This window comes from Prionailurus bengalensis, chromosome E1 (assembly GCF_016509475.1).
Source record: "Prionailurus bengalensis isolate Pbe53 chromosome E1, Fcat_Pben_1.1_paternal_pri, whole genome shotgun sequence".
NCBI lineage: Eukaryota > Metazoa > Chordata > Mammalia > Carnivora > Felidae > Prionailurus > Prionailurus bengalensis.
In genome coordinates, this window is record NC_057347.1 from 48277038 (window position 1) to 48303759 (window position 26722).

A 26722-nucleotide genomic window follows, 5' to 3' on the forward strand; every position below is an offset into this window, starting at 1 on the left:
CCATTTTGCTGCTGAGATTCCTTATCTCTTCTCTCATTAAAATAAATTTTTCTTTAATTTTTTGAATATATTTTCCCCTGCTTCTTTCAAGTATTTATATTAACCGCTTTAAAGTCATGTATGCTAAGTAGGTTCATCTTGGGCCTTATTAACTCCTTTCATGTATTTGTTCTTGCCTATAGACACTTTTCTTTTTTTCATGTTTATTAATTTCTGCATGAAGGACATTGTGGATGATACATTTTAGAGACCTCTAGATTCCGTTGTCTTCCTCCATAGAATAGTGATTTTTGTTGTTGTTGTTCTGGTGGACTGTTCAGTTATTGGGCAATTACCTCTACCTTGTGTAAACTTGGTTTTGCATTCTATTAAGGCAAATATATGGAAAGCCAAAGATATTTCTCAAACTCCTCCAGTATGGTGGGCTCTAATCTACAAACCCTGTCTCTTCTGAGGATCTTATAAAGGTCTGCTTTTAGGTTTTATTGGGCAGGTTAAAGCCTAAAGTGTGGCCTTTGTGGTGTTTCAGCTGGATGCCCAGGTATTTCCAAGTTGTTAGGAAGGTGTCTCCACAATTTGTTTGGGCTGGGCCTTCAGTATCTCACGGCACTGTTTAATCTGTGGTGTCCATTATATTTCCTAATTATAGCAGCCGGGCATTGTTATTTACCTAGTGCCTGCACCCAGTGCGGCTCGTGCACACTCACATCCCAGCCCATGGTCAAGGACTGGCAGGGGCCCCTACTGGCAGTTCTCACTTCCCTAATACCCTCTACTTAGGATTCCAGCTTCTTCAACTGTCCTGAATTCTGACCTTTGCCTTTCCGGTTCAGTAGAGCTTTGGGGCTCTACTTGGGACTCCAGTTGTGCCCATGCAGAGAGCCAGAATGGTAGCGGGGCTCGGCTTATGAGGATGACAGTATTGCACTATTTTCTTTCTTTTGTCTTTTTCTTTTTTGTGAGGAAGAGAGAGAGAGAGAGAGAGAGAGAGAGAGAGACGGAGAGAGGGAGAGAGGGAGAGGATGAGGGGCAGAAGGAGAGGGGAGACAGAGAATCTTAAGGAAGCTTCATGCCCAGTGCGGTGCCCGATGTGATGCTCGATCTCACAACCCTGAGATCATGACCTGAGCCGAAATCAAGAGTTAGTTGCTTAACTGACTGAGCCCTCCCAGGCGCCGCCCTGCATTTCCTGTTTTCTAATACCAGGAATGGGTACCTCATCTATTTTATCCTGTTCTGTGGTTGTTAACAGTGAGAGGTGAGTTTAGTACTAGTTAGTCCATTATAGCCTGAAGTAGAGCTCCATGGTTCTTAAGTTGAAATCAACAGTGTAATTACTGAGCCCAGTGAAAGAAAACTTAAATGTTGTTAGGAGTCAGACTTACCGGGAGGTCAAACAAATTAGTAGTGTTATATCCTATCTTTCAATGTCAGTCTTTGTGTAAGCCTGTTTACTGCTTTTTCATATGCATATAAGTATGTGTATATAGGTGCACACATATGTACATACATCTCTATATTTATATGTCTATCTATATACATCTCTATAAATCTATGTATCTATATTTGTATCCTGTATTGTGTTTATATATGGTGCTAGAAAGATTGTTTCTGTAGTCTAATCATGATAATTTATCATGAATCATGCATGCCCTAGAGGCAGAAATATAGAGCTATTCTGTGGTATCAAGATAAGAGTTTCCAGAAAAGAGAAACCCCTTTATTGTTTCTGAGATACTCTTATTATTATTATTATTATTATTATTATTATTATTATTTTAGAATGGTAATGGAGAAACTTTCTTTTTAATACTACCCTTATAATAACTTGGTGTTCACTCTTTTTTTTTTTTAAATTTTATCTTTTTAATTTACATCCAAATAGTTAGCATCTAGTGCAACAGTGACTTCAGGGGCAGATTCCTTAATGCCGCTTGTCCATTTAGCCCATCCCCCCTCCCACACGCCCTCGAATAACCTTCTGTTTGTTCTCCATATTTAAGAGTCTCTTGTGTTTCATCCCCCTCCCTGTTTTTATATTATTTTTGCTTCTCTTCCCTTATGTTCATCTGTTCTGTGTGTTAAAGTTCTCATATGAATGGAGTCTTATGATATTTGTCTTTCTCTGACTAATTTCGCTTAGCGTAATGCCCTCTAGTTCCATCCACGTAGTTGCAGATGGCAAGATTTCATTCTTTTTGATCACCGAGTAGTACTCCATTGTATATACACACCACATCTTCTTTGCCCATTTATCCATTGATGGACATTTGGGCTCCTTCCGTACTTTGGCTGTTGTAGATAGCGCTGCTATAAACATGGGGGTGCATGTTCCCTTTCAAAACAGCACACCTGTATCCCTTGGATAAAGACCTAGTAGTGCAATTGCTGGGTCGTAGGGTAGTTCTATTTTTAATTTTTTGAGGAACCTCCATACTGTTCTCCAGAGTGGCTGCACCAGTTTGCATTCCCAACAGCAGTGCAAAAGAGATCCTCTTTCCCCGCATCCTTGCCAACATCTGTTGTTGCCTGAGTTGTTAATGTCAGCCATTCTGACAGGTGTGAAGTGGTATCTCAGGGTGATTTTGATTTGTATTTCCCTGATGATGAGTGATGTTGAGCATTTTTTCATGTGTCAGTTGGCCATCTGGCTGTCTTCTTTGGAGAAGTGTCTATTCATGTCTGTGCCCATTTCTTCACTGGATTATTTGTGTTTTGGGTGTTGAGTTTGATAAGTTCTTTATAGATTTTGGATACTAACCCTTTATCTGATATGTCATTTGCAAGTATCTTCTTCCATTCTGTCGGTTGCCTTTTAGTTTTGCTGATTGTTTCCTTCGCTGTGCAGAAGCTTTTTATTTTGATGAGGTCCCAGTAGTTCATTTTTGCTTTTGTTTCCCTTGCCTCCAGAGACGTGTTCAGTAAGAAGTTACTGTGGCTAAGGTCAAAGAGGTTTTTGCCTGCTTTCTCCTCTAGAATTTTGATGGCTTCCTGTCTTACGTTTAGATCTTTCATCCATTTTGAGTTTGTTTTTGTGTCTGGTGTAAGAAAGTGGTCCACGTTCATTTTTCTGCACGTCGCTGTCCAGTTTTCCCAGCACCATTTGCTGAAGAGACTTTTTTTTTTCCATTGGATAACTCTTTCCTGCTTTGTCAAAGATTAGTTGGCCATTTGTTTGTGGGTCCATTTCTGGGTCCTCTATTCTGTTCCATTGATCTGAGTGTGTTTTTGTGCCAGTAGCATATTGTCTTGATGATTACAGCTTTGTAATACATCTTGAAGTCCAGAATTGTGATGCCTCCTGCTTTGGTTTTCTTTTTCAAGATTGCTTTGGCTATTTGGGGTCTTTTCTGGTTCCATACAAATTTTAGGATTGTTTGTTCTAGCTCTGTGAAGAATTCTGGTGTTATTTTGATAGGGATTGCATTGAATACGTAGATTGCTTTGGGTAGTATTGACATTTTAACAATATTTGCTCTTCTAATCCAGGAGCATGGAATATTTTTCCATTTTTTGTGTTTTCTTCAATTTCTTTCATAAGCTTTCTATAGTTTTTAGTGTGTAGCTTTTCCCCTCTTTGGTTAGATTTAATCCTAGGTATTTTATGGTTTTTGGTGCTGTTGTAAATGGGATTGATTCCTTGATTTCTCTTTCTGTTGCTTCATCGTTGGTGTATAGGAATACAACCGATTTCTGTGCATTGATTTTGTATCCTGCAACTTTGCTGAATTCATGAATCAGTTCTAGCAGTTTTTTGGTGGAATCTTTTGGGGTTTCCATATAGAGTATCATGTCATCTGGGAAGAGTGAAAGTTTGACCTCCTCCTCGCCGATTTGGATGCCTTTTATTTCTTTTTGTTGTCTGACTGCTGAGGCTATGACTTCCAATACTATGTTGAATAACAGTGGCAAGAGTGGACATCCCTGTCTTGTTCCTGACCTTAGCAGGAGAGCTCTCAGTTTTTCCCCAGTGAGGACGATATTAGCGTTGGGTCTTTCGTATATGGCTTTTATGATCTTGAGGTATGATCCTTCTCTCCCTACTTTGTTGAGGGTTTTCAAGAAAGGATGCTGTATTTTGTCAAATGCTTTCTCTGCATCTGTTGAGAGGATCATGTGGTTCTTGTCCTTTCTTTTATTAATGTGATGAATTACATTGATTGTTTTACGGATATTGAACCAGCCCTGCATCCCAGGTATAAATCCCACTTGGTCGTGGTGAATAATTTTTTTAATGTAATGTTGGATCCGGTTGGCTAATATCTTGTTAAGGATTTTTGCATCCATGTTCATCAGGGAAATTTGTCTATAGTTCTCCTGGTGTTCACTCTCTTAACCAAGTTATCAAATGTTACATTGGCAATATGGGGACAAACCAACCTTTTCCTAATAAGATGGAATGAAAAAGGATATAACATCACATTAGTGTTAATCCCGTGAAAATCGAATAAGTCTAGTCATCTGGAAGCATCAGACAAATCCAAACTGAGGGACTTTCAGTAACTGGCTATACTCTTCAGAAATGTCAAGATCAAGAAACACAAAGAAAGACTATTCCAAATTAAAGGAGATACAGTTGCTATGATAACTAAGGGCAGTGCATGCTCCTGAATTGGATCTTGGACTAAAAAAATAGCTATAAAGGGCATTATTGTGATAATCAATAAAGCTCGACTATAGGTTGTGCATTAAGTAATCTTACTGTGTTACATTACATTTCCTGATTTCGATAAGGGCTGTGATGTTAAAAGACAGCATCTTTGTTTTAAGGAAATATACACTGAGTTTTTTAGGGATAAAGAAGCACGGCGTCTCTAGCTTTCTCACAAATGGTTCTGAAAATAGTTTTATGTACATCTGTAAGTAGATATAGATACAAAAAATTGATACAGCACATCGGGCCAAATATAAACAGCTTGTGAATCTGGGTAGAGGGCATATGGGAGCTCCTTGTACTATTATTGCAAATTTTCTTTGAGTTTAATATTATACCAAAGTAAAAAGTTACAGCAGAAAAATCAAATAGTGATACATCTCTAGGTTGCAAGAACAGAGATCCATCAAGCTTACCTAAAATAAAAAGGGGTACAGAGACTTTCAAATTCAAGTATGCCTAGTCTCATGGAGACTATTAGGGCCTGAGTTTGCTTACTTCATGTTTCAGATGCCGTGTGGTTTCTAGTCTTTGCAGTCGTGGTGCATTTGCTTTGCTCTCTTCTCTATACTGGATTTATCTGCTTTCTCTTGGTTGTTGCCCCTCTAGAAATTGTTCCTCAGAGTCGCTAACTTGCTATCCTACTTCAGATTCTTGAGAGAAATATCACCGTTATTCTCTAGCTAATGCATTGCTTAAACGTATGTCAGGTGTTTATTCTTAATCGGGTCACAGGATTGAGGTGGAACAGATGGAGAAGGTGGGTTGAAACATGCAACATAGTTCTATGGCGTTTAGGGCTTTCCCTCACAAGCCTACGGTGTAATAAATTCTCTTGAAGGCGCTATGGAAAGATACGGCAGTGAACTGTGTCTCCTGTATCCGCCCAGCTCGCTTATATTGCTTTTTGAGTTTACTTTTTAATAGACTCCTAAAATGCTTCTGTTGAGGATCTCCACGTGAACTTGGATCACCCAATCCCCTTTCTGCTAAAATGAGGAAGAAGTATGATGGGAGTTAGAGGCAAGAGAATGGAAACATTCAGAATTTCTTTCTTTTGTATAGTAAATGGATGACTGCTTCCCTCCCCACTACTGAGTGTTTAAAAAATCATGAGTCTGTGTTAACTTTTGTTGTAAAACTTTTAAGTTTCATTTGACTATGTTGATTTGATCATGCATGTTTATCTTAAGTTCAGATTCATTATTTGAAAACAATTTTTTAAAATTTTATTTAAATCCAAGTTAGTTAACATATAGTGTGATAATGATTTCAGGAATGGAATTTAGTGATTCATCACTTACATATAACACCCGGTGCTCATCAGTGCGCTCCTTAATGCCCATCCCCCCACCCAATACCCCGCCAACAACCCTCAGTTTGTTCTCTGTATTTAAGAGTCTCTTATGGTTTGTCTCTCTGTCTGTTTTTATATTATTTTTTGCTTCCCTTCCCTTATGTTCATCTGTTTTGCATCTTAAATCCCACCTATGAGTAAAGTCATACATTTGTCTTTCTCTGTCTGACTTATTGCGCTTAGCATAATACACTCTAGTTCTATCCATGTTGTTGCAAATGGCAAGATTTCATTCTTTTTGATTGCTGAGTAATATTCCATTGTGTGTGTGTGTGTGCACATACATACCACATCTTCTTTATCCATTCAACCATTGATGGACATTTGGGCTCTTTCCATACTTTGGTTATTGTCGATAGCACTGCTATAAACATTGGGGTGCATGTGCCCCTTCGAATCGGCACACCTATATCCTTTGGATAAATACCTAGTAGTGCAATTGCTGGGTCGTAAGCTAGTTCTATTTTTACTTTTTTGAGGACCCTCCAGACTGTTTTTCAGAGTGGCTGCTCCAGTTTCCCACCAGCAGTGCAAAACGGTTCCTCTTTTCTCTGCATCCTCGCCAACATCTGTGGCTTCCTGAGTTGTTAATTTTAGCCATTCTGACAGGTGTTTTGGTTTGTATTTCCCTGATGATGACTGATGTTGAGCATCTCTTCATGTGTCTGTTAGCCATCTGGATGTCTTCTTTAGAAAATTGTCTGTTCAAGTCTTTTGCCCACTTCTTCAGTGGATTATTTGTTTTTTGGGTGTTGAGCTTAAGTTCGTTATAGATTTTTGGATACGAACCCATCATCTGATGTGTCATTTGCAAATATCTTCTCCCATTGCATCAGTTGCCTTTTAGTTTTGTTGATTGTGTCCTTTGCTGTGCAGAAGCTTTTTATCTTGATGAGGTCCCAATAATTCCTTTTTGCTTTTGTTTCCCTTGTATCTGAAGACATGTCTAGTAAGAAGTTGCTGTGGCCAAGGTCAAAGAGTTTGTTGCCTGTTTTCTCCTCTAGGATTTTGATGGCTTCCTGTCTTACGTTTAGATCTTTCATCCATTTTGAGTTTATTTTTGTGTCTGGTGTAAGAAAGTGGTCCACGTTCATTTTTCTGCACGTCGCTGTCCAGTTTTCCCAGCACCATTTGCTGAAGAGACTGTCTTTTTTTCCATTGGATACTCTTTCCTGCTTTGTCAAAGATTAGTTGGCCATATGTTTGTGGGTCCATTTCTGGGTCCTCTATTCTGTTCCACTGATCTGAGTGTGTTTTTGTGCCAGTAGCATATTGTCTTGATGATTACAGCTTTGTAATACACCTTGAAGTCCAGAATTGTGATGCCTCCTGCTTTGGTTTTCTTTTTCAACATTACTTTGGCTATTTGGAGTCTTTTCTTATTCCATACAAATTTTAGGATTATTTGTTCTAGCTCTGTGAAGAATTCTGGTGTTATTTTGATAGGGATTGCATTGAATATGTAGATTGCTTTGGGTAGTACTGACATTTTAACAATATTTGCTCTTCTAATCCAGGAGCATGGGATATTTTTCAATTTCTTTGTGTCTTGTTCACTTTTTTTTCATAAACTTTCTATTGTTTTCAGGTTGTAGATCTTTTACCTCATTGGTTAAGTTTATTCCTAGGTTGGGGTGCCTCGGTGGCTCAGTTGGTTTGAGCATCCAACTTCGGCCCAGGTCATGATCTCATGATTTGTGAGTTCGAGCCCCATGTCAGGCTCTGCGCTGGCAGGTCAGAGCTTGGAGCCTACTTGGGATTTTTTGTCTCCCTGTCTCTCTTTGCCTCTCCCCTGCTCACGCTCTGTCAATCTCTCTCTCTCAAAAAAAAAAAAAAAAAAAGTTTATTCCTAGGTATTTTGTGGTTTTCAGTGCAATTGTAAATGGGATAGATTCCTTGATTTCTCTTTCTGCTGCTTCATTATTGGTGTATAGAAATGCCACAGATTTCTGTACGTTAATTTTATATTCTGTGACTTTGCTGAATTCATGTAGTAATTCTAGTGGTTTTTTGGTGGAGTCTTTTGGGTTTTCCAAGTAGAGTATCATGTCATGTGGGGAGAGTGAAAGTGTGACTTCTCCCTTGTGATTTGAATGCCTTTTCTTTCTTTTTTGTTGTCTGATTGCTGAGGCTAGAACTTCCAACACTATGTTGAACAACAGTGGTGCGAGGGGACATCCCTGTCATGTTCCTGACATTAGGGGTTATTACTTTTTTTTTAATGTTTATTTATTTTGAGAGAGACAGAGAGAGAGAGAGCAAGAGAGTGGTTATTTATTTTGAGAGAGAGTGAGTGAGCAGGGGAGGGGCAGAGAGAGTGGGAGAGAGGGAATCCCAAGCAGGCTCCTGTCAGGCTAGAGCCTGATGTGGGACTTGATCCCATGAACTGTGCGATCATGACTTGAGCTGAGATTAAAAGTTGGATGCTTAAACTGCGGAGCCACCCAGGCACCCCAGATTCATTACTTTTTTGAAACAGGAATTGAAAAATATAAAGTATATTTCAAAAATTTCCAAGAGATTATTTTGACAGTGTATTTCTAATATTATAACAGAAAATTTTCCTGAAGGTTGTAGACTAATTTTTTTGGGTACCTACTTTGTGTCCTGAGTATAGTTACTTAAATGGTATTACTGAAAATAGGGGCACCTGGGTAGCTTAGTCGGCTAAGCATCTGATTTCGGCTCAGGTCATGATCTCACAGCTCATGAGTTCAAGCCCCGCATCGGGCTCTGTGCTGACAGCTCACAGCCTGGAGCCTGCTTCGGATTCTGTGCGTCCCTCTCTCTCTGCCCCTCCCCCGCTCATGCTCTGTCTCTCTCTGTTTCTCAAAAATGAATAATTGTTTAAAAAAAAAGTTAAAAAAAAATATTACTGAAAATAAGCTTCACAACTCATTGAGGCGAGTTTGACTAGCAGGAAAGGAAATAGAATCTCAAAGGGTGACTTTCCCAAAGTCACAATAGTTAATATAGTGGCATTAAAATCCAAAGTAGAAATGAGGTCTGTTAGACTCCGATCTATACACTCTTGCAAACGGTAAGGAATCTGGTGTTCATATACTTTCACATTTTGAGATAATCAGTTTTATGTTATTTGTCTTAAAACATGTCACTGTTATTTTTTTAATTCTGAGATGCACCCATTATTATCAACAATTTGGTCACATTTTGGCTGGTTTTGCTCAGAGCGCTGGTACAGTGTCTGTTGGTTTTAGGAGGATAAAAGGAGTTGTTAATGAATGCTTAAAAGTGACTTCCTTGAGGTAGTCGGGGTCTGTGATTCCAGGAGACAGAACTGGAGAATCTTCTAAGAGAAATGTACAGTTATCAGTGATATGCCCAAATTGTGGACATCCACTCTCAAATTGTCACATTCAAGTATGGAGGTAAATAAGAGTAGTTTTAATGAACATGTAGCTATGAGAAAAGACAAAAAGTAAAAAGGTTGATTCAAGACCACATTAAAAACAGTAAGCAGGGGGGCGCCTGGGTGGCTCAGTCGGTTAAGCATCTGACTTCAGCTCAGGTCATGATCTCACGGTCCGTGAGTTCGAGCCCCGCGTCGGGCTCTGGGCTGATGGCTCAGAGCCTGGAGCCTGTTTCGGATTCTGTGTCTCCCCTTCTCTCTGCCCTCCCCTGCTCATGCTCTGTCTCTCTCTATCTCAAAAATAAATAAAAACATTAAAAAAAAATTTAAAAAAAAAAAAAAAAAAAAAAAAAACAGTAAGCAGGGACGCCTGGGTGGCGCAGTCGGTTAAGCGTCCGACTTCAGCCAGGTCACGATCTCGCAGTCCGGGAGTTCAAACCCCGCGTCGGGCTCTGGGCTGATGGCTCAGAGCCTGGAGCCTGTTTCCGATTCTGTGTCTCCCTCTCTCTCTGCCCCTCCCCCATTCATGCTCTGTCTCTCTCTGTCCCCCCAAAAATAAATAAACGTTGAAAAAAAAAACAGTAAGCAAAGGCTAAACCACTGGCTTTAGAAAAATTTCAGATGACTTTTTTTGAGGGGTGGAGTGGGATGGGGATAACTGGTAAATCTGTATTTAGTACTCTCAATGTTGTCTGTCAAGTGAAATTTACCTGAAGCACTTACTTAGCTTGGAAGTAATCAAAGAATGTAACCAACATGTTGGTAAAGGGATGTGATTGCTAGACCGGTGGCTAGAAGGAAAATGTGGAGAAGGACACTTTCACATCAGGAATTATTTTCATTGAGTGGGGGACTTTTGCCAAAGGGAAATAACACCTTTGAAATTTTTTTCTTGAAGTTGGACATAAAAACAAAAATGATAGAAGCCAAATGCCACGAGGAGAAGCTGAAACTGCAGCAGAAACATGATGCCGATGTTCAGAAGGTAGGCTCTCTACCGTTTATTCTTTCATTAACATTGAATACTCAGAATATTCTAGGTCTTGTGACCATCCATCCCATCGTCCACTGATTAAATAGTCATTATAAATAGGATTTGCTTAATTAGTATTTTGGCCAAAGTCGGATCTTTATACTTCACTTTCTAAACAAATGTGTTTATGTAAATCCTTATAGTTGCCACTACCTGGAGTTCTTCCTCTGTTGTGTGAAGGTTGGCCTTCTTAGAGTCCTTAATCTGCATTCTAGCATTACCTTTCGTAAAAGCTGAAGTAAGACATCAGCTGTACACACTAGTGTTTGTTTTAGTCTGATATTCTTTTTGGTTTTCTGGAAATTAAAATTTGCTTTTTGATTTAAAAAGGAACTTTTGGATTTAGTTCTGTTTGTAATAGACTGCATGCATTGTATTGGTAGCACTGAATGTACGCTTCTTTTTTCCAGTAGCTCATTGGGATTTATGCCTTTCTGTGTTTCCATTTGTATTTTTATTTATTTATTTATTTAAAAAAAATTTTTTTTCAACTTTTTTAAATTTATTTTTGGGACAGAGAGAGACAGAGCATGAACGGGGGAGGGGCAGAGAGAGAGGGAGACACAGAATCGGAAACAGGCTCCAGGCTCCGAGCCATCAGCCCAGAGCCTGACGCGGGGCTCGAACTCACGGACCGTGAGATCGTGACCTGGCTGAAGTCGGACGCTTAACCGACTGTGCCACCCAGGCGCCCCACCATTTGTATTTTTAAAGAAAACTTATTTTTATTCTTAATGGGCACAGCAATAATAATCAACTTATGGTTATCCTACATGGCATTTGAGTGGTTAGCATATTTTAGTATTGATTTCAAAAATTGAGTGATATATACATCTATATTTCAATGCATAAAGACTAATCCAAATTGAAACTTGGCATTTACTGTTGCACCACTAAGCCTGATTCTGCCTCACAAAACTGAGTGACAGAGATGGTGGCAGAGAGTTGAAGCCACACATCACATATCCAAGCTTTCTTAAAAGCTGAAAATATATTCATATTTAGTCAGGTGCCTATTTGGCTCATTTTCTTTCAAAGCAACAAGAAGGAAACCACTGATTGAAAATTAGAAAGAGAAAAAATATTGAATCCTTTTCCTTCTTCTTTCTTCTTTCCCATTCACATTTTGAAGGCCGGTATTACTTTCTGCTCTTAGTAGAATTTTACTCTAGCTCAAATTGGTTAGATAAAAACAGCTATCACAAATATGTTAGAGATTTGGTAATGTAATTTTAATATAACATAATATATATCCAAATGAAATGGAATCTATTGATGTATAAGATAAATAAATACAAAAATATATTTGGAAAAATCACGGTAATAGAGTTTGAACTAGGCTTCTTGGTATGTCCGTTACAAAGATCAGTTCTAAGAAAAACATTTAATAATAAAATTCTTTCCAGGAATTTCTCCTTTAAAATAAATTCTGCATGAAAAAAGAAAGCAATGCAACTAGTTTGAAATGCCAGGTAAAATATAAATAAAATCCTTGACCTTACGCCAGGTTTGGAAAGTATATTCCTCAGTTTGTTGCTTGAATGGCATTTTCTAAGTGTCAGGAATCAGGGAGGAATAAAATTAGAGTGTTTTATCTGTTTGTGTACATTCTTTTCCTTTTTTGCTTTTTTGTGGACTTCAGGATCAAACTAGCTTCTTTTCTATTTACCAATCATTCTTAGAGGTGGAAATGCTGGTAATAAAAGCACTAAGAAAAGGCTGGTTAGACGTTGGTGAACAACCTTCCCTGCCAATATTTTTTAAGCTGAATTTGAGTGTACAGGAAATATACTCCAACCGTATGAAAAGTGGATATTCATACAGTACTTGCCTCAATTTGGTTTTCTTTTTTCCCCTTTGTTAGCATATTTTTTGTTCTACTTGCTAAGTACTGCATTTTGGTTATTTCTTTGTGTGTGTGTGTGTGTGTGTGTGTGTGTGTGTGTGTGTAGATGTATTTAGGAGTATAAAATCATGATTCAACCCTAATAAATGATTCATTTAAAACTTCTGACACAATACACTTAATGATGTAAAATATTCATGTAATTTTTGACTTATTTTGAACTGACTTTTTTTGATTCATAATAGCAAAGCTAGATCTAAAAGAAGCCTATTACAGGTCATCTTCCCATGTGTCTGGGGATTTTTGTTATTGTGCATGAAAATAAAAGGACACCAGAGGGAGGATCCAGGGGTCCGCTCATCTGAAGGTGTCCTGTCCCAGTGCAGTGGAGGGGGGGTGGGGGAAGGGTGGATTGTGCTGTGCCAGCCAAGTTTCTGACGGCTTCTCTATGCTTCTTTATGACACACTTTAATCTCTGAATTATATTTTAGAGAATCAATTTATTATTTATGTTCTCCTTGAAAACTGATACATGAAAATTGAAAGCCGATGACATATTTCTTTCAGTAATCAATTATTTTAGTATATTTTATATTTTCTCAATGCCCTAGAAGATAGTTTTTACATCTTTTTTTTGGAAACCCATTTATGGGATTAAGTGAGATAGATTTAACAAAAAATATTGTGCTTGTTTTAAAAGTTACGTGTTCTCGGGGCGCCTGGGTGGCGCAGTCGGTTAAGCGTCCGACTTCAGCCAGGTCACGATCTCGCGGTCCGTGAGTTCGAGCCCCGCGTCAGGCTCTGAGCTGATGGCTCAGAGCCTGGAGCCTGTTTCCGATTCTGTGTCTCCCTCTCTCTCTACCCCTCCCCCATTCATGCTCTGTCTCTCTCTGTCCCAAAAATAAATAAACGTTGAAAAAAAAAAATTAAAAAAAAAAAGTTACGTGTTCTCTATATAAAAATAGTTTACTAAAACATTTTAAATTTATTTGCAGATTTTAGAAAGAAAGAATAATGAAATAGAAGAATTGAAAATTTTATACAAAAAGAAACAAAATGAAATGGAGGAGACTGTTAGAAAACTTGAAAAGAAAGGTGATGTATTGTTACATCAACTTTTTGAAAGCATTTCCATTTTATTTTAATGGTTGTATAAAGTAAAATTTTAGTTCTGACCTTTAATATGAGATGGGGATGTTTATATGGGCTTCCATACGACTGAGTCAAAACTGTGTGTGTGTGTGTGTGTGTGTGTGTGTGTGTGTATGTGTGCGTATGTATGTGTGTGTATGTCTGTGATATGTTTATATGTGTGTGTGTGGTGTGTGTATGTATGTGTGCATATGGGGTATGTGGTGTGTGTGTGTTTGTGTGTGATGGTGGCAGTGGTGGTTTGTTTGATTAAGCAGTTGGATGAATCTGTCACTACTCTTCCTACTTCCTAACTCTCTCTCCTTATTGGACTGGAGCAGCCATGGGTCAGTCATAGATTAGAGCTTACTGGCTTTCCCACGGAAGTCTAGAGAAATTATTCCTCTCGGCCTAATAAAATTCATTACATTAAGTATCTACTTTAAGGCTTGTGCTATAGGCTGGTGTTGTGATTGACAGAACAAACATTTAAAAGGTATTCCCCATTTACACTTTCATTACGAAGGAAAAGAAAGCATGTAATCAAGTGTTAAATTGACTATGACTATAGGGTAAAACATTGAACTGCAACAGGCAGTCAGAGAGAGTTTTAAAAATCTGTTGTAGGCAAAGGAACCTTAATGATGGTTTTGTGAGATTTGGTTAGTTGGAGGGAAGGGTTCCAGGTACTGGGGCAAGGATGCTGTGCCGTCCGGTGTGCGAAGGGCGTTGGAGAGCCCTTGAGCTGGAGCAGATGTCCTGTACATTAGGAGAAGGATTGAAAAGGACCAGACAGGGGAGCTTAAGCTTGGCCTTGAATTTCAGATTTAGAAGTTCCAAGCTTATCCTGTAGGTGCTGGGGAGTCAGACAAGATTTTTGAGAGGTGAGCTTTAGAACCTCATGTTTTGGGAGGAGTAGCCTGGTAATGGTGAGTGTGATAGACAAGATGAGGCTGGTTTCTAGCCTGTTATAATAGAGGTGGCGTGGAGAGAGAGAGCGAGCGAGCGAGCAAGCGAATTATTCTACTTATTAGAAACATGGGCTCTGATCCCAGCCCTGCCGTTCGATGTCTGCTCTGTGACATCCCGAAGTTTCTCGGCTATGGCTTACTCTTTATAAAATGGTGAGGTTGGAATCAATAATGTATAAAGTCCCTTCCAACTCGAGGATGTTCTGCTTCCATGCTTCTGTAACTTGGCATGAGAATACTGGAATGATGGTAGGGCGCTGGGAGGCAGTGAGAGTGGAACTGAAGAAGACATTTTGGAGGATTCGGAGGATTTGGTGAATGGTGAGATAGAATCAATGGGAGAGGTTTCTGTTTCGGGTTTCCGTATGGAACTTGCTCTCTCCCAAACCACCAAACCTGAGTGTATCTGAGAGGATAATGCCCTTGAAATTTAGGGTGGCAATTATATATATAAGTTAACTAACGAAGCAGATATTTTTAGGTTTATTTCCAGACTTAAATGTTGGTGAAGGTAATTAGACATTTGTTCAGGTTCTTTCGCCAAATATCAGTGGCTACAAAAATAGTTAAAAATTTTTTCTAGGTTTTCGTTTCTTATGCTGATTCAAACCAGGCAATTTGAACATGCCTGAGATTTCAAAATAATATTTCCTAAGGCTTTTTGAACTGCAAACAGATCGTAGTTTTAATTTTGGAATTGTGAAGTAAAATGCTGTCGATGCTGAAGACTAATATTAGGCTAACCTGGATTCTTTTCTTTTTCCCCTTTTGTGTTGCATGGCTGAGATCTATGTGTGAAATAAGTTTCTCTGTAAATGTTTATGAAAATTTTGCTATCTTAAAGTAAGTGAAGAAGAACATGTTCAGTAAGCTAGGAAAGTAGTACATTCAAGTAAAAACACAAGTGAATTTATTTTACCCTCCAGAAGACATGAGTGTATTAAACAAATGTTCACTTAAATCAGCAACAGTATAAATCATTAAAAAAATTTTTTAATGTTTATTTTTGAGAGAGAGGGAGACAGAGTGTGAGTGGGGAGGACAGAGAGAGAGGGAGACACAAAATCAAAGCAGGCTTCAAGCTCTGAGCTGTCAGTACAGAGCCTGATGTGGAGCTCGAACTCACACACCGTGAGATCATGGCCTGAGCTGAAGTCGGATGCTTAACCGACTGAGCCACCCAGGTGCCCCATAAAGCATTTTTAATAAGAAGATAGAAATTTAGATGATTTATAAGGGAAACGTTTGATATAATTGAAAGCCTATTTTGTTTCAGTAACACAAACCTTGGCAATCATTTTGATGTATCTAGAAGTGACAGTATATTGAAATGATGCGTTCCTTCATCTATTTATTCAGGACACATCTTTTTGAGTACTTGCCTATGTGACAGTGTTTTGGCCTGTAGATAAAAAGTTGAAATATCTTTCTTCTTAGGAGATAGGCAAGTAAACCATTATAACATATAAAGTAATAAGTGATTTATTGGAGAAATGGATGAGGTTCCCTGGGAATAAAGAGGAGTTTCTTTCTGCCCCAGCAAGGGGAGGAATCTGGTTGGTGAATGGTTCATAAAGAGGGTGATAGTCGAGGGGCACTTGGATGGCTCAGTTGGGTAAGCGTCCAACTCTGGATCTCAGGTCTTGATCTCATAGGTCGTGGGATCAAGCCCAGTGTCAGGCTCTGGGCTGACAGTGCAGAGCCTGCTTGAGAGTCTCTCTCTCCCTCTCTCTCTGCCCCTCCCCCACTTGCTCATACACACACTCTCTCTCTCTCTTTCACAAAATAATTAAACATTAAAAAAAGAGTAGAAGGTGATACTCAAATTAAGACTAAGGATAAGTAGGGGTTTTTCAGTAAGAAAGAGATGGGCATTCTGGGTAATAAATGATCACAGTTAGGCAGAGAATAGATGAAAGGACGTGGCCTCAGGAAGCTGTGGGTAGGTTGGTGTGTTTACAATACAAGTTTAAAAATATGGAAGTGGTGAGAAATATGGCAGGAAATAGATCATGAGGAGCTGTTTTCCATATTAGAGATTTTTGGTTTTTATGTTTTAGGTGAGGGAAGTTGTAGAAAGATTTCAAGTCTGAGAGTAACAGTGCTGCATTTGCACTGTAGAAAGGTCTCTTCAAAGCCACGGAGGACCCACTGGAAGGAAATGATATAGAGGCCAGCACACTGTTAAAATTGTCTAGGGAGTGAGCAGTAACGGATTCAACCAATTCTGTGGTGATAGAAATGGAGAGAAAGCGAGGAAAGAATAGGAGATCCTTCAGAAAAGACAATTGAGAAGAGTTGCAGAAAAATGGAATTATCTATTAACTGGCAAACCTTATTTTTTGTCATCAGACTCTGATGAGGTAGCTAGAATTGGTTTAACTATGTTTTCATCATTTTTGACAGTTCAGATCCTTATACGTGACTGTCAAGTTATCAGAGAGACCAAAGAAAACCAGATTACAGAGCTAAAAAAGATATGTGAACAGAGTACCGAATCTCTGAATAATGACTGGGAAAAAAAGGTAAGTGACATAAGATGGTAATGGAAAATACAAAGGTATACGCTTGAAAGTAATATATTTAATTATAAAAATATATTCACAGAATATACAGAAAAGTATGAAAAAAGAAAATAAGATAACTTAAAATTCAGGCCCAACGGTCTAGAAATAGCTACTGTTCATGCTTTGGTATATTCTAGAAGTATAATGGTTTATAAAGTAGGTTTCACTTAGAAAACTTACTTTTGACTAATTCTTGAATTTCATGTTCTGAAATTTTTGTCATAGCTTATAGATTTTAAGGAAAATTAGTAGGGAAAAAAACCACAGGATAATTTTTGGAAATTATACCTTTTTAATTTTGGATTTTGGCCATTGGATCATTTCTTTTCTGAAATTTCGGATAATACAATATTTATAGTATAAACTTATTTTTGATGTAAACGAAATTAGTAGCGGATGGGTTTTTCTTGGAGGAGCATTTAATTTAATTAAGGAAATATTTTCATATAATTTAGTAGTGCCAAGAGCAATGTAATAAAAATACTTGTTATGAACGAATCTCACATAGTCATATAGTACTTTGACTTAGGAGCCCTTGACCATTAGTTCAGATTACAATATGTGCTTACAATAAATTAGGTTACTTCTTTTGAGGTATTCCATCATAAAGATAACTCATACTGTTAACTCATATTCTCTCAATAATAGTCAGGGTTCAAAACGTTTTACTGAAAGTTATCAGTGCCTTTCCAGGCAGACGCCGTTGGTCTGAAATCTGTCCTGGCAATGATAGCTTTTGGCCGAGTCTGGGAAGTGCACTGCAGATGTATTACGATGGGGAGAATCCACTCTTTTCTAGTTTTATTTTGTCAATTTATGTGCTTTTTCTCATTCTCACATTTTGGTTTTGTCTTTTTTCCATAAGTTCGGCATATTTTTGTGTTTGTTGCAGGTACATTGCATACAGAACAGGTGTCCTTCCTCCCTTTGTCTGAATTCCCTAGTTCCTTACTTTTCAGTTTAAATTGCCGGGTGTTAGAAGAGAAAAGCCTTCTGCGTTCTACCATGTACAAGGGTACATTTTGTTCCTTTGGCTGGATTAGCAAATCTTTCTTACAGCTACATGGTAATCAGCGGATGTGAAACCCACTGCGAACGTGATTGATGGTCTTTTTTATGAAGTACAATTGCGTGTAAATCTGGGCAGATGGGAAAATGTGGTGCAAGTAAGATAGGTACCAAAAATTAATAAGGCGATGATAGGTGTACCTTATGATTTATGCAAGAATTCGTTAAAAAATTATGAAGTACCTATATGGACAGGTGGTGCAAGTTTGTGCACGTGCATGTGTGTACATGTGTGTGCACGTGCGTGGTGTATGCACATTGCGTGTGGTGTGTGCACGCATGCGTGTGTATGTGTGGGGTGTGTGTGCACACTCATGCATGTGTGCGTACTCCCTAATATCCCATTAGAGATCTCCACTGCACGTGTCTCACTCCAAGTCCATTATACAACTTCCTATTTAAGATGTCTCCTTGATCGAAATCCCATCGTTCTTCCCAAACGCCATCTTCTTCCTTTGTTGCTAAAACATCTCCTCCTAGGGGTTTTCCCTAATTCCCTGTTCCCCGTGGCATTGCTGTTTGCTCAGATGCTTAGGTTCTTCTTTCTGCCTCACCTCCACATCCAATCACTTGTCCAGTTCTGTTGTTTTGTTACTTGTTTTGTTATTCACCCTTGGTCCTTCCCTAGTTCCAGAGACTATCACCTCTTCCTAGATTTGCTGTAACCGGACTCTCTGCACCTCTTCAGTCCACCCCCCCACAATACACCACACCGATGGTCTTTCTAACACACTGGTCCCCGCCCCACACATACCATGTTTAAATCACACCAGTTGTTTCCTGGTAGGAAATTTACAGGACTCTTCATGACTGAGACTCTGGATCTTTCAAGCTTCACCTTCTGTCACGACCCTATGCTGTTTCTTGTACTTTTGGACTAGCTTCGCGGAACTTTCCCAGTTCTCTGATTCTACCGTGCTGTTTCTAATCTGTGCGCCTTTAAAAACATTGAGTTATGATTCACACACCATAAAATTTACCCTTTTAAAGTGTACAGTTCAGTGGTTTTCATTATATTCACAAGATTGTGTGACCATCATCACCATTTAATTTCTGTCACCCCAGAAAGAAACCCATTAGCAGTCACTTCCCATTTCCCCTCCCTCCAGCCCCTTGCAAACACTAATCCACTCTCTGTCTCTGGAATTCTGCCTATAGAAGCACATACTATGTGGTGGTTTGTGACTGCCTTCTCTCACTTACCGTATGTTTTTTAGCTTCACCATGTCGTGGCATGAATCAAGAGTTTAGTCAGCATCGTGGCTGAATAACCCATTGAATGGACATACCACATTTTGATTATCCATTCATCAGTTGATAAGCATTTGAATTGATTCCATTTTTTGGATATCAGGAATAATGCTGCTATGAAAATTTGTGTACAAGTTTTTGTGTGGACATGTGTTTTCATCTCTCTTGGCTATTGTCTGGGGGAAGACACTGCCTGTGTTTTCTTTCACTCATACACTCAATACTTCTGACTCCAGATGTGTGGGTTTTCTAAACATCAAGCAATTTTCTTGGACACCAACTGGTGTCCTATAATTCAATTACATTTTGGCCCTATTTGCCTAGAGTTAGTTCGTGTCAGATCCTACAACATAAGGGCTAAATCCCACAAGACTTCCCCCACTTCAGATGTCAACTAAAAGTTCCAGGTTGTTACCTGTACTTCTAACCAAATGCCTATAAATAGGAGTAACACGGACCCCTCCTTGGCTTCTATGATTTGTGAGAATGGCTCACAGAACTTAGGGAAACATTACTTACATTTACCATTTTATGATAAAGGATATAATAGGAGATACTGATGAATAGCCAGATGAAAAGATTCACAGGGGTAGGTATGTGGGAAGGGGCCCAGAGTTTCCATGTCCTCCCCTGGCACACCATTCTCTGAGTACTTGTACATGTTCACCAACCTAGAATCTCTCCACAAACCCCAAACTTTTGGGATTTTCAGGGAAGCCTGATTACACAGGCATGAGCAATTGTAAACTTAATCTTCAGCCCCTCTCCCCTTCTCAGGGAATGGGGTGTGGGGCTGAAAGTTACAAATTTCTAATCATGGCTTGATCTTCCAGGATGACCTCCATCCTGAAGAGCCCATCAAGAGTCATCTCACTGAAACAAAACACACTTGTTTCACCTACGAAATTCTTAAAAAAAAAAACAATTTTTTTAAAAATGTTTTTTGTTTCTGAGAGAGAGAGAGACAGAGTGTGAGTGGGGAAGGGGCAGAGAGAGAGGGAGACGCAGAATCCAAAGCAGACTCCAGGCCCTGAACTGTCAGCAGAGAGCCTGACGTGGAGCTCAAACCCATGAACTGTGAGGTCATGACCTGAGCTAAAGTCAGACACTCAGCCGACCAAGTCACCCAGGCACCCCTCACTTAGGAAATTCTTCAAAACATTTTTTTTAATGTTCATTTATTTTTGAGAGAGAGAGAGAGAGAGAGAGAGAGAGAGAGAGAGAGAGAGAGAAAGCAGGGGAGAGGCAAAGAGAGAGGGAGACACAGAATCCAAAGTAGGTTCCAGGTTCTGAGCCATCAGCACAGAACCTGACGCAGGGCTCAAACCCATGAACTATGAGATCGTGACCTGAGCCGAAGTCAGATGCTTAACCGACTGAGCCACCCAGGCGCCCCTCACCTAGGAAATTCTAAGGGATTTAGGAGCTCTAGCCCAGGAACCAAGGTCAAAGACCAAATATTAGAAGAAAAGATGCTCTTAGTGCTCTTCCCACTTCGGACATGACAAGGGTTTTAGCTCTATGCCAGGAACTGGGGGCGGAGACCAATATATCTATTTTCTGTTACTTCACGGGTATATACTGAGGAGTGGAATTTCTGGGTCATATGGTAATTCTCTGTTTAACATTTCAAGGAACTGCCTGACTGTTTTCCAGAGTGGCTGCGCCCATTAACCTGTGGGCTTTTACAATACTTCTCCACCTATTTATGCAGATTCCTAGTTTCTCTGGGTCCCTTCTGTCATGAGGCAACTACATGGCCAAATGTCCAGGCTAAAGATCGATATGTAGGACCCTGGGAAAACCTTTGCATCCCCTATACCCACTGTCAAAACACTGGCTAAAGAATGTGTGGATCCCCTGATGATCACAGGGCTCTGGTGGCATCTTGATGGCTTAAGAACCCCTAGCCAGGTCTGTCCTTTAGAGCATGACAAGTAGTATTTGCTGCTCAAACAGTTTATCCCCGAGGGGCGTGTTTTCCCTCTAAAGCCTCCCAGACCAAATTACCTAGATGCTAATTCATTGCTAGGTTTGGGAAAGCTCGCTGTGATCTGTTGTGCCTGGGACTTGGTAGATACCGATAGAATTTCTAGATGAATACTTGAGTATTAGTCATTTCCGGTCAGATAATTGGACTAGATACACCTGTTTGATCCTCAAACGTATCAGCCAAGTTGGAGCATACTTGTTTCTGCCAATGTCATGTTTCCCCCTGCAGGCTCAACTGTAAATTCCCCCGATGAGATGACTCAGACTGACGTACAGATCCTCCTCTAGCTTCAACCATGTACTAGATGCTGTGGATTTTTAACACTAAGTAGGCAGATGTCCTGGGTGCCCCAGGAGACCATAAACATAAAGAAACCACTACAACAGGGCCCCTCGGGTGGCTCAGTTGGTTAAGCGTCAGACTCCGGCTCAGGTCGTGATCTCCCGGTTTGTGAGTTCAAGCCCCACATCGGGCTCTGTGCTGCTGACAGCTCGGAGCCTGGAACCTGCTTCGGATTCTGTGTCTCCCTCTCTCTCTGACCCATCCTCTGCTCTGCTCATGCTTTGTCTCTCTCTCACTCTCTCAAAAATAAATAAACATTAAAAAAAAAGAAAGAAACCACTACAATAGGAGTAAAACCACAAAATCCTAAGTGACCCTTTTAGATCACTTATTAGAGTTACTACGCACATCAGTCGATGGCACCGAAACCGAGGTGCTGTGGGCTTTGCCACATTCACATGCCAGCTAAGTGACTGACTTTTGAATACCAGACCTAACGCCAGTTTAAAGCATATACTTTGGCAAAAAGTACAAATAACAACCTCCCAGGGATTTGGGGGACCACTCAAAAGTAGCCCACACTGCATATGTTGAATTTGTGGAACTCCAGGGTCTTCTTTTGTGTGGCTGTTACTGAGCCATCGTCACTTTTCCTGTTCAGCTAGAAATTAGAAAACTTCTTGGAATTGGAAAACAATTATTGCCCGCATTCTGCCTTGAATTTCCACCCTGTCTCCGGGTTTTCCCTATTAGTTCAGTGTCTTAAGAATCTCTGTGCACGTGTTACGTCCTTGTGTCTCCTATTCGTGAATGGGAAATCCAATCTGTCCTTTAATCTATTCTGGACTTCTCCCGCCCCATCTATTGCGTGAGCCTGGGGTTGGATGCAGGGACAGGAGTTAGACTCAGAATCTCCCTCCCATTCAGATAAGTGAAGGAACCGCTCCCAGGCTGGGAGCCCAGGCTCGCCACTCGGTTTAGAAGCTATCCGCCGAACCTTGTTTTCTTTACCTTAGTTACATAGATATTTTGGAGCTTCATCCGTGTAAACGGTGGATAGCTAGTCTTTATCAAACCTGTATACTTGAGGACACGTAGTATATAGTTCTCCTTAGGGAACTCTTTCCCTATTTGATTTATAAATGCTATCTTTACCTCTACTTTTGGGTAGACTACGGAATGGGTAAAAATAGTTTCTTGTTGGGGGTGAGGGTGAAGGAGAAGGCATTGTTAACCTTACTCTTATGCAAAATTTTGTGCAAATGAACTGAAAATCCTGACGGATGATGTTCCTAATCAATAACAACATTATAAACTTTTCTGTTTCCTGATTTCAGGCAAATACTAGTGTTGTGTACCTGAGGCGTTGTGCTATCTGTGTGATTTATTTACCCTTTCTACCTGAGGTGGAGAATTCCCTTTCATATTCGTTTGTTCATTAAAATTTTCACTTCAGGAAAGTCAAGAGAAAGATTATTTCTTAGTCACACTCTATACAATATCTTTACTGTGAATATTTATTTGTGAGTTTTACATCTTTTGTTGTTAAGTCACCAAATAAAGAGAGAAATAGAGGCAAACATTTTTTTTTTGAGTTGCAAACTAATCTGTTCTATAATAATGGTGAAAGAGTCAATTCTTGAATTCACTGTGTAGCTCCACAATGCCGTGGCAGAAATGGAAAAGGAGAAGTTTGATCTTCAAAAGCGGCACACGGAAAATATTCAAGAGTTGCTCGAGGACACAAATGTACGTCTGAATAAAATGGAGGGTGAATACATGGCACAGACACAGTCCACGGTGAGGCTTTTTTCCCTTTTCTTGCCATTTTTAGTGACTATCCTATTAATCTCCGTGACTCCACGCTTCCCCGACATGTGCCGTGCATAAATAAATGTGTTACAGAATTTAAAACAACATTTTACCTTCTTACTTGATGCAAAATTATATGCAACAATGGACAGCCTGTTGAAGTTTGCTGTGGGATTTTACTCTGGATTGTTCAGTGGTGCTTTTTTTTTTTTTTTTTTTTCACCTCCCAGAAGCCTTGACAAATCTTTTTTTCTTGTTTTTTCACTGACTTTCAGTCTAGAGATTTCAGTCTAGACTTTCAGTCTAGAGTCTATCTTTCTCTTTCTCTCTTTCTTCCTTTCTTTCTTTCTTTCTTTCTTTCTTTCTTTCTTTCTTTCTTTCTCTCTCTTTCTCTCTCTTTCTCTCTCTTTCTCTCTCTTTCTGTTTTGTTAGTTTGTTTGTTTCATTTCAACTTGACTGAGGGACCAGAGATGTCATGTGGTAATGGAACTTAGGCGTTAGGGTCTTCGGTTCAAATCCCAGCTTCTTACTAGCTTGAGTGCCTTGTCAATTCTTCCGGTGTTAATTTTCCTCATCTGCTGGATAGGATAACAGTAGTACAGTGTAATATATATTGTTGGAAATTTTAAATAAATTAATATACATAAGTTATGTAATAAGTACTCAATAGTTAATTTTTTAATGTTATCTTTGAAAATGTAACATGTAAGAATAATAAGAGAGACATATAAATGAGAAAATAATTAAGAAGTTAATCAACATTTGTTTGAAGATGGCAGGTTGAAGATCATGTTGGCCTCTATCCCTGCCCACAAAAATGATAGTAAAGGGATAAAGAAAAAGGCATAAACCCAGAAGGACAAAGAGCATTTGACAGTAATACAGTTTTTGGAGTTGGGAGGTTGTAGGTGAAACTGACCTAGCCAGTTCAAGAAAGCAGAACCCTCAGTCAGCACTGAAGAAATGTACAAGCAAACTGGATGGCACCATGGGTCTTCTAGATGTGCAGGGCTTGTCAGCATCAGTCCCTGCTGGAATAGGAGGGTCAGGTGGTGCTTCAGTACCTTGGATTCCTAGAAAGTTTGTTTAAGCAGCTAGATGTTGACTCTGAGTGAGGGACACAAGTGGATTTATTATACTATCCCTTTTACTTTTGTATAGGTTTGAAATGTCCCATAATGAAACTTTTTTGATGGTAAAATTAACAACCCAAACCAACCAGATCTTTCTGTCCCTCTTCCACCCACTTCATGGAGCGTGGGGGGGATATTAGCGGAAGACATGAGTTATTTTCTTTTTTTTTTTTAATTTTTTTTTCAACGTTTATTTATTTTTGGGACAGAGAGAGACAGAGCATGAATGGGGGAGGGGCAGAGAGAGAGGGAGACACAGAATCGGAAACAGGCTCCAGGCTCCGAGCCATCAGCCCAGAGCCCGACGCGGGGCTCGAACTCACGGACCGTGAGATCGTGACCTGGCTGAAGTCGGACGCTTAACCGACTGCGCCACCCAGGCGCCCCATGAGTTATTTTCTAAAGGGATTTTTTTTTTTCTTTTTCCTTTTTTTTGGTGGGGGGGACTTTGTATTTATTTTGAGAGTGAGTGAGCACGAGTGAGGGAGGGGCAGAGAGAGAGTGAGAGAATCTCAAGCCTTGTTAGATCATATTAGACCAGAACAGATAAGGAACCCCTACAACTCAACAACAACAGTTTCTGGTGCCCTTTCTGCTGAGGCTCACCCTCTCCTCCCTATTTAAAGCATAATAAGTCCAAGAGACATATTTAGTCCCTTATAAAAACATGGCAGGCATTACACTGGGTCCTCGAGCCATACTGATGACCAGAACATCTTTGCTCACAGTTTTGTGGGCGTGACAGCCAGTCAATGACTATAAACGTCCAGTGGTGGTCAGTGCTCTGATGAAAAATAAGTCAATGGAAGACATGCATCTTCCCCCATAAATAGGGCTGATTTGTCCTCAAGATGGTGGGAATTGGTTGTTGGGATAAAAGAAATTTCAGATATTGTAGTGGCTTGTGACCCTCCAGTGGGTACAGTTTATAAAGAGGAGGTCTGAGGTATTAAAATTGTATGGTAGGGAACAATTAAAAGAAAAATATATAAAGAATCTTAATTAAGGGGGCAATAATTAGAAGGAAAAAAAGGTTGAGCAACACTGGTGTGAGGGGAGAGTGTGGAGGAGGGTGCTACCATAGGTAAGGAGGTAACGGAAAGCCGTTCTGAAGGTGGGGCATTTACACAGAGACCTCAGGAAGTGTGGGACGGAGCCATGTGATAATCTGGGAACAGCGTTTCAGGCAGAAGGAACAGCCAGTGCAAAGATCCTAACACCGGGATGTGTTGGGCAAGTTCAGAGGACAGCAAGGGGGCAGTGCAGACCAAAGCACTGGGAGCAGAAGGGGGGGTGGTAGGAAACAAGTTAGGGGACAAATCAGAGAAAGCTGTGTAGACCATTGTGATGGATTCTTTTTTTTTTTTTTTTTAAATAGCTTTACTGAGGTATAATTTATATTTTATAAAATTATTTTGAAGTGTACAATTCAGTGAACTTTTAGTATATATGTATTGAATTTTTAATGGGTTGAGCACTTGGAAGTGATTCCATCTGACTGATATTTTAAATGTGTCTCTCTGGTCCTGTGCAGAGAAAAAAGTGTGAGGGGCCAAGGATGGGAGCAGGGAGACTGATTAGGAAGCTATTATTGTTGCCCAGGTAAGAGAGGGGCTGGCTTGGGCATGAGTATCAGCCAGCAGATGATGATGCTGTTCAGCGCAATGCGGAAGGCTGGCTGGACGCGGATCACGGTTTTTGGGGTAAAAAAAATATGAAGAATTTATTTTCCGGGGTGCCCGGTGGCTCAGTTGGTTAAAGTGTCCAGCTTCAGCCCGGGTCACGATCTCACAGTTCATGGGTTTGAGCCCGGGTCAGGTTCTGTGCCGACAGCTCAGACAAGAGCCCGGAGCCTGCTTCAGATTCTGTGTCTCCCTCTGTCTCTGCCCGTCCCCTGCTCATGCTCTGTTTTTCTCTCTCTCAAAAATAAATAAACATTTTTCTAAAAAAATTTATTTTCTGGATAATCAGCATGATGATGTATTTAAAGTCATGAACAACAATCAAATTTGTATCTGAAGATACATTTTTGTTATCTCAAAATCCTAAATTTTTGCAAACATGAGTTAAACATATTAAGCAATTCTAAAGTTGAAAGCTGTGAAACATACTGATTGCCTACAATGTTGACTGCGTAGTTATATTTCATTAATTAATATAAAAGCAGTATCTTTCACGGTGGAATTTTTAATCTTCATGCACTTGGGATGTAAAGGAAAATGATGCTTTCGAGCCAGGTGGTCATGGTCAGCGA

At 39.8% G+C, this 26722-nt stretch overlaps 1 protein-coding gene across 7 annotated transcripts in view; it reads left to right on the plus strand.

Moving 5' to 3' along the window:
* CEP112 (centrosomal protein 112) overlaps nucleotides 1-26722 on the plus strand; it is a 427630-nt gene that overhangs the window by 74231 nt on the left and 326677 nt on the right. For all 7 annotated transcript variants that reach the window (XR_006297953.1, XM_043585075.1, XM_043585077.1 and 4 more), the window contains 4 exons: nucleotides 10280-10366; nucleotides 13256-13355; nucleotides 16769-16887; nucleotides 23180-23323. Coding sequence is in view for 6 of the 7 variants with exons in the window: in XM_043585075.1 (XP_043441010.1) it covers nucleotides 10280-10366; nucleotides 13256-13355; nucleotides 16769-16887; nucleotides 23180-23323 (450 nt within the window). In the remaining variant the exon portion in view is untranslated. The remainder of the gene's footprint in view (nucleotides 1-10279; nucleotides 10367-13255; nucleotides 13356-16768; nucleotides 16888-23179; nucleotides 23324-26722) is intronic.